Source organism: Muntiacus reevesi, chromosome 20 (assembly GCF_963930625.1).
Source record: "Muntiacus reevesi chromosome 20, mMunRee1.1, whole genome shotgun sequence".
Lineage (NCBI taxonomy): Eukaryota > Metazoa > Chordata > Mammalia > Artiodactyla > Cervidae > Muntiacus > Muntiacus reevesi.
In genome coordinates, this window is record NC_089268.1 from 13,892,398 (window position 1) to 13,905,710 (window position 13,313).

Below are 13,313 nucleotides of genomic sequence, written 5' to 3' on the forward strand. Positions count from 1 at the left end.
TTTTAAAGAGTTTCATAGGTTATAGTCTGCCAGACCAAACTTAATTCCAAGCTCTGTGTTTATAATATTGTCCAATTATCAAAGCTGGGATATATTATCACTGCCTGTTACTCTTGCTGTCAATTTGTTTTGACTCCGCTCTGGTTCTATTTGTGCTTTACTGTAATGTAGTGAATACATTGGATTGGGTTGTTAGTTTAACAAGCTCTCTGGAGAACACTTTCATGATGATACATGTTGAGATATGCTAGGTAGCCTTAAAGTTATTTGCATATTTGCCAAAACCTACAGAAATTCATTCATTAGGAATTTTCAGCAGGATAAACCTTCAACCTACAGATGAGGTAAAGATTGCATTTGTAAACATGGGAGAGTTAATTCATGAGTCCCAGCCAAATTTCTTCAGGGATTTTGATTAAACTAGTTTCTCTCTGTTCTTACAGTTTTAGTCAATGAGTTATTTTATGTCCTTTTAAACAGATACTCTGCTAGTTAAGCTGTTATTGACCCTTGTGTTTTGTGTGGCTCACAGTATTGTATGAACTCAATGATTTTGGCCATATATCAAGCTGGGAGTTAGTGTTACCAGAGATTAGAGCTAACTGGGCTGTTAATATGTACATTGTGCTCAGCTGGTTTAAAAATGTACATTAGTCTCTTTCCAATGCTCACCCCAGCCTATTGCATCGAAATTTCCAGAGTCAAGATCTGGAAATCTGTATTTTTAAAATATACCCTCGATCTTTCTGGATTCCGGAAATGTTTCTATATTTTTATTTGGTGGTTGTTACACAAGTATATATGTGTTTAAAACCATTTAAGGTATATACTTAAGATTTGTACACTTCATTTTAGTGCTTCATTCTCTTTATGTTAAACCTCAATAAAAAAAAAGTTTTAAAAAAATGTACACTTCTCTCCTGATTCGATCACGTGGCTTGCAGTGGTCACTTACTGAACACTTAAGTGCCGTTTGTCTATACAGTCACGCTGCTTAGTCGCTTCAGTCGTGTCTGACTCTTTGCGACCCCATGGACTGTAGCCCACTAGGCTCCTCTGTCCATGGGATTCTCCAGGCAAGAATACCGGAGTGGGTTACTGTTTCCTTCTCCAATACAGTCATGACCCAGAGTAAATGACAAAGTGAGTCTTGACCCTTGGGTTCATAAAACCTCATGGCAGAAACAGTGAAGATACATAACATAAAACTTTATAGTTTGTGAAATCTTTTTGTATAGATGATCTCATTAACTCTGTGGTTTATGAGCAATTTTACTATCTGCATATTTTTGTTAAAAAAAACCTAAGGATCACTTATTTGGGGTTACTAACTAAAGAGTAGTTGTAGGGCTTAACTGCTTTTTTTCCTGAAATAAGAATTATTCATTTAACAAAACAACAAAAACAAAAGCAAAAAAAAAATCACACCTGAGAACAGAAGCTATAACATTTTATGGAGCTACAGAGCTAGTGCCCAATGGGTTTTGAGGATGTGGGGTCTGAATTAGTTTTCCTTGCAATCACTGTCTCTCCGTGTTGCTTATTTTCATATCACTAGTGCTCATTTGGACCTCTGGGATTTTAGTATGTTAAGCTTTCTCTGCTGAATGTGATATTTGTAGAAAACTTCTCAGTTTTTCTTGCCCTCTTCTTTTGGTCTTTGTAACTTTTAATTTATTCTTGCCTCATTTTCAAATCCTTGAGAAGTATTTCCAGGTAATGCTGGCCAATGATGAATAATCCTTCTTCCTGATTACATTTAGCATTTATTACTTGTTCCATATTCTTTGGCACTTGATCATTTTGCATCTAACTCTTTATTGCTGTCATGTATTAGTCTTTGTATAAGTGCACAGATTTTGCCTTTCTCACAAGATTACAAGCCCTTGAGCGTGAGACTGACCTCTAGGGGCACATCAAGGTATTTGCCAGGTGCTCTTTGACATTAACAGCATGCTTACTTGATTTTCCCACCTTTTCCTGTTTTTTCTCTGTGTCTCCTTACACCAAGATTTGCTGCTGCTTTGGGCCTTGGTATAGGAAAGAGTAGACTAATGATGAACTTCTTTGGTGGGATATCTAGGATCCTAAATCCATGGATCTTGGTGGCACAAACTCTGAGCTCTTTCATTTCCTTCTTTTCTGATGAGTAACTTCAGTGATAGGAAGTCTGGTCATAGATGATATATTGTTGTTGTTTAGTTGCTAAGTCATGTCCGATTCTTTGCGACCCCAAGGACTGTAGCCTGCCAGGCTCCTCTGTCCATGGAATTTTCCAGGCAAGAATACTGGAGTGGGTTGCTATTTCCTTCTCCAGGAGATCTTCCTGACCCAGGGATTGAACCCACGTCTCCTGCATTGGCAGTTGGATTCTTTAGCACTGCGCCAGCAGGGAAGCCCCATAGGTGATAAACAGTTATGTGAAATAATCATGTTTTCCTTCATTCTAGTCACCTGGAGAGACTTTTCGAATTATCTATGTAACATTTGCTTGTGTGTCCCATTCCTTAATGATCATCACTATTGCCCCTCCCAGTGCATGTTAAAAACCTCTGGTCTTCAAGTTTATAAGGTAACTTCCTATTTTAGAAGGTAGAGTATTGGAGTATATATCAATATCAGCTTAACAATTTGTTTGTAGTCCTGATTCTATAGAATGAAATGATTGCGTTTCAAGTCTTCACCCATTGATTGACTGTGTCTCTCATACTCTTGAATTATACCTATCCATCAGCTCCCTGGGCCACGAAAATTCCATAAAGGCCCTCTTTGTGTCATATTTTTATAAGTAAACTAGATATTCTTTCTTGGTTAGCAGTGCTGTCTTTAAATATTAAAATGATCCTTATTTCTTCTGATAAGTAGTTCTTTAGGGAGGTTCCCTGCCTACTTTAAATAAGGCCAGTTTTGCAGTAAATTCAAAGTGGGTGACCACTGAGATAAACCTAAGAAGGAGACTCCTGCTGACTGCTGTGTGGAAAATTCATCTCCCTGAACTTATGGGTAATTTACTCTTAGCCAGATCAGAATTCTAGTTAAAATTTTGTTCTTTAATATCTTAACGTTATGTGAGATTAGGTGTTTTTTTTTTTAATGTAAAGGATGTTACAATATAGAAAGAATGTGAACCTTTAGACTGAATTGCTGAACTAAAAATTAACCCACCACCATCATCACCATCTTCATCTTTGTCTACTGCTGCTCTTTATGCATGTTTACAGGCTGATCCCTTCCATTTTAGGTTTCTCCTTATCCAAGACAAACCCCTCTGGGTGTGCAGAGGATGTGAACTGACTCTTGTGCCTGCCTTTCTGTTTCTAGGTGGGCCATGCACAGATACAGCTCATGTCTCGTTAATCACACCAACCAAAAGATCCTGTGGTACAGGTACGTACATCATTCTTACCTGGATTCATTCTTACTGGAATTATTCACAGGCATTAGCTGCTGGTTATAATGTGGTGTCCTTGCCAGGGTACTGTCTGACTTCTTCCATCATTTGTGAAGTGATGTATTACGTGCTTAGTATTGGGAGTGGAGTGTGAGCCGAGGTCAAAGTGGTGCTCTTGGAGGTCAAATTGGCTGAGTTAATGCTGGCAGCTAGAACCAAGAAGGTGGACATCAAAATGTACCTACTTCCTAACGTCTGAAGGATGTTATTAAGATCTAAACCATACAGAAAATGCAAGTCAATGCCTAGTATAGCTTGTGGCTAATTCGTGTAAGTCGTGGGCCTACTGAAAAAAACATTACTTGTGACTGAAGGGTAATGAAGTACAGGTAATCAGCTTAACTGACTAGTGTAGTATCGTACTAGTTTTAGAAAATTATTTCCTTTCATTTATGTTAAAGCCATGGCGTGTACTGAAATCATTCTTTTCAGATACATGGAGTATCCCAGAGAACTTTGTGCATCTGTGACATTTTTATTAAGCATGAAGTCATGAATCTTGTAGCTCTCTAAAGAGTGCTCAAAAGGCCTGTTGCTCCCTTAACCTGTAGCTTAATTTATTTTTGACAGTATTTGCCTTTTTAAGTAATGCTGCTTGCTATTTAAAGTATCTTAAAGATTATATTTGAAAGAGTCAAAAAATAATCATCTTGTTTCTCTATAAAGGTCGAAGTCAGAGTATTTTTCGTAACTTAAAAAGTCCTTTTAAACTTTCTGGTGGAAATAGCGCAAACCATCTCTGTGTACAGACTTAGCCTGAAACCCCAACCCCTTTAAATGCTCATGGTTTTGATGTTTAAACCTCAAGCAGGCCTGTCTGTGCTTGGTTTCAGAGACATTCAGTCTAGGCATTGCATGCTGAAGAACTTAATTTTATTCTCTTGTTCCCAATGACCAGTTTGCGGGAGGGCTGTGTGAGATAGTCGTGACCTGCTCCATCCCTCCTGTGTCCAGTCCCCAGGCTCCGCTGGGTAGTTTCTGATTGAGACAGAATAGAACCGTGCCCTGGGGTGAGAGCGACTGTCATGCTTTGACCAGTGGGCAGTTGAGCACCATCTTCATACCCCAGCCAGAGCCTGAAAAACACGCAGAGCCCTTTGATTTCAGGCCCAGTGTTACACACACAGTGTACTTTGGTCTTTGTTTTTTCCTTCAGGCTTGCCCTCAGGTCAGGGCTTACTGTTAGCACTACCAAGGTGCTCAAGTTCATATCAAGGAATGAGTCTCCAGTCTGTTTGGTCTTCCTGAGTATTTAGGAAAGAGACTGCGTGCTCAGCTTAGACACTGAAGCTACTAGGAACCCTTCCCGAATATCATGTACTTATGTCTTTCATCTTCTTGGCAGATCTGTTTTATCCTTTCTGTTGTCATACTATTTTGTGTATCTAAAAATAATACCATTTATTGCAAGCTAACTGAATTACCAAGCACCATTCAATATTCTTTACATGCATGCATATTTAATCTTCATAACAATTCTACATGATAGTTATTCCTATTTTACTGTTAACAAAGACAGGCACTCAGAAATTTAAATATATTTCCTGGGGTAATATTGCTGGTAAGTAATAGAGTTAGGACTTGAATACATTCTTTAGATCCTGAAGCCTGCTTTTCAATACAAAAATATTATTGCTTATCATATTTTATTGTAATTATGCTCTTAACCAGACAGTACAGAACATATCATTGAATGAAATGTGCAGAAAGAGAAACATAGATTTGGAACTTATAACATGTAGTGACATAGTTTTTAAAACAGAATTCTAGAGCAGATCTTGTTGCAAATCCTGGCCTGGCTCTCTCAAAATGTGATTTTAAGTTAACCTCTCAAAATTTGTTTATCATTTGTAAAATGAGGTGGTAAGTCTCATAAGTTGAAGAAAGAAAAGAAATGATACACATAAAGCTCGAATAGTAGATCTTCAGTAATGGTAGCTGCTCTTGTATTTTAGTCTTAACCATTAAAGATTATGTGTATACAGTGGCCAGTGTTGGATACTATCCACAGTATACAGTGGATAGTGTTGATAGCAATCAATAGGTGTTTTAGGCAGAAAGGCGTTAGAAGTATCAATACCAGAATGCATTGCCATACCTAGTATCATTAATTGACTTTACACTGGTCACATTCCTTATTGCCTGTCAGTGTTGCAGTAGGAACTGAAGGTCATGTTTTTAGATCTCCTTACATGAAATGCTAAGTGAGACACCACTGAGCTCTCCATTGCACATTTCCAAGTCTTCCTTTAGGTAAATGCATCCCTGTTAACTAGAAAAAGATGGAGAATTTCTGACTTGGAAGGAAATTAATGCAGTGTGCAGGTCATCTCCTAAAAAGCCAGAAGGAAAGTTGAGATTTCTGACTGAAGACAGTAAAGGTCATCAGGTTCATCTTGCTGTACGTCTTCTCAAGTAGCTGGTCTGTGCCCCCTCAGGCTCCTCAAGCTGGCCTACTGTCTCAGCCTGAAATAATGGCCCTGACTCTAGAGGACAGAGCTTTCTGATTTTCAGAAGTAAATTAAATAATTTGCTTTGAGAACCACAGGCTAACTGTCTTTGTCTCCATCTTTTTGTCTATCCTGGAATCAGCGGGTTGACCATAGTGGGGATTCTGAGCATTTTCTTATAAATACAATACTTGTTAGTGTTACATTGCTGGAATGTTCCTGTATTCTTAATAGCTGGATTTTTCAAGAGTAGGACCCATGCCTCTGACACTTGCTCTGGTGCTTCCAGCACAAGTGACTGCAGCTCCCAGAGCATAGGGCTTCAGGCACAGATGATAGTAAATAATTACTGTGGTGTCAATTCTTAGGAGCCATAAAGTAAACCCTCTGAATTAGATGTTACCGATCCCCTCCTAGCCAGGTTATCCATAAAAGTTTGCGCTAAAGCAGCCTCTTTAATAATGATGTGTGCTAGAAAAAGGATCCTTGGCTGTGAAGTTCTTTTTGTGTACACACACACACACACACACACACACCACACACACACACACACACAAAAAAAAAACTTACACATGTAAGTTCTTTGAGGTGTGCAGGCTCAGTTGCCCTGTGGCGTTTGGGATTTTAGTTCCCTAACCAGGAATGGAACCTGCATCTCCTGCATTGCTTGGTGGACTCATGGATTCTTAATTACTGGACTACCAGAGAAGTCCCCTAAAATAAAGTTCTTTAAGTCAGTGGTCTCTGAAGAAGGGCAGATAAGGTACAGTATGTGGGATGTGGGTAGAAAACCATAAAAGCTCTTTATCTCAGCCTTTTAAAATTTGTTTTGCAGATTAGTTTCATAATTATATATTAGCTCTCATGTACAGTTTAAAACCAACAAATACATACAAATGTGTGTGCTTAGTCGCTTCAGTCATGTCTGACTCTTGGTGACCCCATGGGCTATAGCCCACCAGCCTCCTCTGTCCATGGGATTCTCCAGGCAAGAATGCTGGAGTGGGTTGCCATGCCCTCCTCCTGGGGATCTTCCCAACTCAGGGATTGAACCCACGTTTCTTACATCTCCTGTGTTGGCAGAGGGGTTCTTTACCACTAGTCCCACCTGGGAAGCCCACGTACAAATATATTAAAGATACACGGCCAAGTATCTTAGATGGTGTCCATGCGCGCTCAGTCACTGCAGTCGTGTCAGACTCTTTGTAGCCCCATGGACTGTAGCCCACCAGGCTCCTCTGTCCATGGGATTCTCCAGGCAAGAATACTGGAGTGGGTTGCCATTGCCTTCTCCAGGGGATCCGGGATCTTCCTGACCCAGGGATCAAACCTGTGTCTCCTGCATTGCAGGAGGATTCTTTACCGCTGAGTCACTAGGGAAACCTCTATCTTAGATGGTAGTGTGCACTTTAAAAAGATTTGTGACTTCTTCAGTACACAGATCATTTTCTTTTTAGTACTTCAAAAATTAAGTCTAAAGATTAGCATTACACTCATTATTAAGTCAAGGCCTGAATGTAGTGTGAGTGGTTGATAAGTGTATCCCAGGTGACTGCTGTTTGATCAGAGGGTATTGCAATTTAGAGGGGTGGATAGCAGTGCAGAGTGGTGGGTTTATAGCCATCAAGTGTGAGAGGTTAATTGACCCTTTAAGAACTTGTTCTCCGGTAACTGAGTCTGAGAAGCAGATTGCAAAAGGCAGCAGTCGTGGCAAGTGAAAGTTCACTTTGTGTTTGTGAACTTGATGGGAAGGGCTTTTCTTTAGATGCTGGCTTTAGTCACATACTGCAATTGACAGTTAAACTCAGTAATCTTTAAGTGGAAAAGAATAGTGGCCTATGATGGTTTTGGTATTTAAGAGAGAAAAATTAATGAAGCTGTGTGTGACTTTGTAAGCACTCTGGGATGTCTGCAGTCAGCAAAGTTGAAAAGTGCTGCCAAGTCCCAGGTTGCTTTTGGTTAGAATGTGAGAGTTACAGTCGATCACACCTTCAGATTACTAGAGAGAGCTTACATTTCTTTTAAGAGCTCAAAATGTTTTGCACATGTTCCCTTGTTAATTCTCACAACATTCCTGCCAAGAGCAAGTATATTGTGAAGGAAAGAGTGTGCTTTTCTTAGCAACACACAACCTGAAGTGTCCCTTTTGTCCTCATATTTTCTGTCAAGTTGTACCTTAAACCAAAACTTGTAATCTGAGCTGTAGTCATCTCCTTGAGTCAACTTCCTGGGGACTGTATTTGGTTATTTAGATGAGTATCTTCATGAGGTCATATTTTTGTGTTTAAAGTGTCTTGTGAGGAAGGAGGGCTTCCCAGGTGGATCAGTAGTAAAGAATCCACCGGCCAGCGCAGGAGACATGGGTTTTATCCCTGGGTTGGGAAGATCCTCTAGAAGAGGAAATGGTGACCCATTCCAGTATTCTTGCCTGGAAAATTCCATGGACAGAGGAGCCTGGTGGGCTACAGTCCACGGGGTCGCAGAGAGTCAGACACTGCTGAGCCACTGAGCATGCATGCATGTGGGGAAGGAGGGAGGTTTGTTGCCTTTTCTTACGATCTCTTGTTTAAAGACATGTTGTGTAACTTTTTTTTTTTAACTAAGACTTAATTTGCAGAGTTAGAGCAAAAGAAATGTTATTTTATATTTTATTTATCAGTGCTCACTGTTGATTAACCTTAAAGTGTAAGCTGTAATAGGCAGCTGGAACCATGCCTGGTCTTAAATTTCTTGAGAGAATTTAGTCTCTCCTCAGCAGGATCCATACCTGTGACCTTCTCAAGAACCCCGCTTCTTCCAGGTGGGGCACTAGCCATTCCACCCCTAGGCTCTAGATTGAGTTTGTCAAGGTTGACTTTGTAACGCATTGAAAAAAAGGGAAATGGCTCCTTCCCTAGTTTACCACTTTTTTCATTTTCATTTCATTTCCTTTTATTTCTGAGGTTAAAATTAGAAAAAAGTTAATAGACAAGTTTACAGACTAGGTGGTACTGTCAACAGACTTTTCTCCACTGTATCTATATTCATTTTTCTCTTCTTCCAGCAAGTGTGTTGAGTAAATAATATTGTTTCAGATAGACTTAAAAAATGATGGTTTAATTTTAAAATGCTGTGTGTATATTAAAAATGTGATTATAATTAGTAGAATAGCAAGTAAAATAACCATTTGTGGGACCATAAGGGAGCTGTATTACTGCCTGAGATGAAAGCAGATGGAACTAGGAACTGTCCCATTAAACATCAAGGGGAGTGTTCCCAATAAGTATCATATTTCCACTCTGTAAGAGACGTGCTAATTCATCTTAACTGTCTGTCCCTTGCCTGATCTCATCTCTTCTTTCTCTTCTCTTTTCTCTTCTCCTTTCTTTTCAAGCACGTTTATCCTTTTGGGTCACCTCGTTCAGTGTGATGAGCAGCGATGTGAACTAGATAGCATACTATTGTTCATTGTTTCCTTTTTTTCCACAGAAACCTTTTCTTGACTCACTTCTCTCAGGCATCCTGCTCCTGATATTATTTTTTGTTCTTACAGAGACAAGAGTAGAAACTCCTTTTCACCTGGGTGTTAAGATTGATGTGCTAAGCACTTTCTACTTCAGTGTTCAGATGCCAGTTAAAGGGAAATGTTTCATTGTCCTTATATTACCAAGAGGTTTATATGAAATCTTTCAGGTTGATCCAGAAGCTAAAGGGTGGTAGTGTTAAATCAGATGTAGCCCTATAAATCTTAGAAATACCTACGGTTGTGCGCTTTATCTCCTAGTAGAGTCAATATTCATGGAAACAGTTCCGCCAGCGCATTTAATCCCGGAGAGTTGAGTCAGTGACTACAAGCTGTATTGGTCATTGTCACACACTGTAGGTAACTCTTCTTGGAAGGACTTCTCGAAGCTTTAAAGGAGGGAAGGTAGCTTTTGAGTGTGAGTTCAACTGTGTAATTCAGTTCTTTTTTCATTCTTTCTTTCTTTTTTTTGGTCCTTCAGGTATAGCTTTTCCCCTCAGGTCTGCAGTATCAGCATTTGAGATGGAAAATTAGAAATTTGACCTACTTATGTAATATGCAAGTTCCCATCAGGAGAATATTAGGGAAGATATAAACCTTTCATTTTTTATTAGCATTTAATGTAACCATTGAAGAAAGATCAAAACAGTAAATCTGTCATGGCAAGGGAAAAAGTATTAAAAAAATGTTTTACCTTGTGCATGCATTATCATAGAGTCTTGAAGGAATTCATTTGACTCCTGGGGTGGGGGACAAAATGAATACCAAATATTTGGCAAGATTGCAAAAATTTCTATAATCTGAAAGGTACCATCTTGCTTTGTTTTATCATAGAAAAAAAAGCCACAGGTTATTATGGCGTCACAGTGACTGTTTACTGACAGTGGTTTTGGCCATTGAGTGGATAACTGGGAAGGGAAATATCTGCTAAATGCTTTTTCTTCTGGGGATTTTTTGGGGAAGTAGGGGGTAAAATTTAATCTGCTTGATTTGTTGCACATATTAAAGAACAGAATTCAGGTAGCAAGGCTCATTATAATGAGATGTTTGGATACTCAGTCTGTAAATAAACTCAGGTGAGTTTAAAAGCACCTCACACAATGTATAGAGTTCAGAAAAATTTAAGGGAAGCTTACTGGTTTTCACTTGTGCCCCGAATGAGAATTAGGCTCCATTGCTACCAGTTGCTGTGTTTGTGTTACAGACCAGTTAGACAAGTGTGTTTAAGTTTGCTGAACTTGAAATCAGAGGCTTGTTTCAGAGGCATTGTTTAGGTTTTACTTTCAAGAAGCAGTGGCTCCCCCTCTGAGAAAAGACTGATATAAGTGAATATCAAGCCAGGGTGCCAATCTTGTCAAGAGGAATTTTTGCACTTGAAGGATAAAAATGTACTCCAATATAAAGAGAAAAGGGAAATGTGATGAGGTCTGTTGCTATTGTGTGTGTGTGTGTGTGTGTGTGTCTGTCTGTCTGTCTGTCTGTCCTAGACTTTGGTGTTGAGCTGCTTGTGGTCTACATGATTTGTGTGAATTCAGGTTGCTTGGATCCATGAATGCAGTTACAGCTGTTTTTTGTTTTTGTTTTTTCTTTTTTGCCATTATGGTCATTTATTTTATCACAGCTTGCACTCTTACCAAGGAGAAAAACCCTGAACTTCCATTAATTAGCTGTTCTATTGCTCCACTGGGGCAAAATGCCTGAGCCAACAGTATTTATAAAGGATACCAAGGGAATTTAACACCCCTCTCCTCCTCTGAAACTGGACTTTTCGGGCGAGGAGATTCTGCTCCATAGCACGTGTGTGCCTGCTAGAGGACAGTGTGTTGGGAACGCGGCTTTCCTGAGGCGTCTTCCCAGGAGTGGGCGAGAACAACTGCAAAGCTGCACTATAAATCATTTGAGCCTCGCACTGATGCTGCCCATTAAGGAGACTTTTTTTTTTTTTTTTTTTGCCCTCCTCAGTTCCTGGCTATACTAATAGAACAGCGCATCAAGCAAGGCTGTAAATAAAAGTTATTACCTAATAGGTGGGTGCCGAAGTGGAACGGACAGAGCTGAGGCATGGAGCCCTTATTACTGCTCATCAGCAATTATAAACAGGATAAAGTGTCTGGGACTTGCGCTGATGCAGCGAGAGCTAATAGAGGCTGGGAATGACACCAGGCCCTGATAGGATGATGTATGCTGATGGGTTTTTACTGCCTCATCGTGCTGCTTGCTTCCCAGACAAGTTGTGTTATCCGTTTTCCTGCTTGCTCATCTATCTGAAGAGGCAGTCCCATTGCCTCTGCTGCCAGCAGGTGGGCTGGCACTTATTCCTCATACCTGTGACTGCTTCTGAGAAACCCCCATCGTGAGGAGTTTCAGAAATATTTCATAATCATGGCCGATTAAAGCCGTGATCTTATTGTATTACCTGCTGTCGTGGTTGTAGATCACACCTTCAGAAGTGGCTGCTTACGTGGGATATAGGACAGGCAGAGACCCTGTAGTCAGTCAGCCAGTCTAATACTTTATTAAAGGACTGCTGTGACAGTCCTGTGGTAGATGCTGTAGGAACATGCAAAGCGAGTGATAAGCATTCATCTCGCCCCGGGAGCTTGTACCGTACAGAGACAGACTAAGTATAGAAACATAAGTAGAACTTATTCCAGCTTGAGAGAGCAAGAAATATATTAAAAGTGAGGACAGGGAGGATAAATTATGCTAATCATTAAGAACAAATATAATACAAATGTGGTTTTTTTATGCTTAGAATTTAGTGCCTTAGAGTCAGTACGAGTGAGTAAAGGCCTACTGGAATGTGGCAAGAAAGTCTAGCAATGGGGACTGTGTTTTCTAGTGAACAGAAAACTGCAAATACGACCTGGCGATGCTTTTGAGTAGCGGATAAGCACCTAATACTTGGGAAAATTGAGATATAACTGTTCAAGTTGGATCACTCAACTTCACTCGACCACAGTGATTAGACCTTTGAAATAGAAGTCTTCACAGAGCCGCAGAGCAATGCTTGGAAAAGGCTTTACCATTTGGTCCAAGACTTGATGAGCATTCTGGAGTTCAGTTGTTTGGCACTTGTGCCTTTAAGTGAATACATCTCTTTATGCAGTACCTGCAAAACTAACCTATCAGGAGGCTTCCTGCTGTTTTAGAAATTGTAGTTTTCCTATAGAGTTCTTTGATGCCTTAAGTTATTTTAAAGAAGCCTGATAATGTGATCATCTCAATGTTACAGAGTCTCCTTCAGTATGCAAAATGTCTGAGTTGTGTGGATAAGTTTTTTTTTTTCTTTTGCAAATTAATATTTGACTTACCAAAGAACCATTCATTCAGAGTGCTCTGTGTGTGGGTAGTGGCCAGCAGAATGGAGGAATAAAGATAACGCTGAGAAAAATGTTTTAAAATAACAAAAACAGGATGCAATGGTTGATTAGAGTTGGCTGAAGAAAGCATGCAAAGTTATATACTCAGGGAATTGAAGGAAGAACAATGTCACCAGTGGCAGGGAGAGAAAAACTAGTTGTAACTATTTTCACTTCTTGATAAGCTAAAATGTAGGTTATTGTAGATAGTCCTTGTAGAAAGTTATTAAATATAGACCCAGTGTGGAACTCATCGATCTTGAGGCAGTGATGAAAGGTGTGCAAGTGGGTGAGGCAGTGTGTCCAGAAGAACAGGGGGGCTGAGGGTTGTACTTAGGGAGCTAGGAAAAAGAAGAGGAGCCAGTCAGTTAGGAAAGCTAAAGAAGGGAGAAACTTTGATGCAGCGTCATGAAAGCTGCCCAAGAAGAGGGGCCAGGGTGTATGAGGACCAAGAAAAGCTGTTGCCTGTGGCTAGCAGATTGTTGGAAAACCTGAAAGAAGTTAGTGTCCTATGGTAGGAAACCAGAGCCTGGCGGGCAGGTCATTAA

General features: G+C 39.9%; 1 protein-coding gene across 1 annotated transcript in view; it reads left to right on the top strand.

The window, feature by feature from the left end:
- The window catches only part of ZFAND3 (zinc finger AN1-type containing 3), a 319,337-nt gene that overhangs the window by 255,455 nt on the left and 50,569 nt on the right, over positions 1-13,313 (top strand). The window contains exon 4 of the mRNA XM_065913308.1: positions 3,322-3,387. Within this exon, the coding sequence (XP_065769380.1) occupies positions 3,322-3,387 (66 nt within the window). The remainder of the gene's footprint in view (positions 1-3,321; positions 3,388-13,313) is intronic.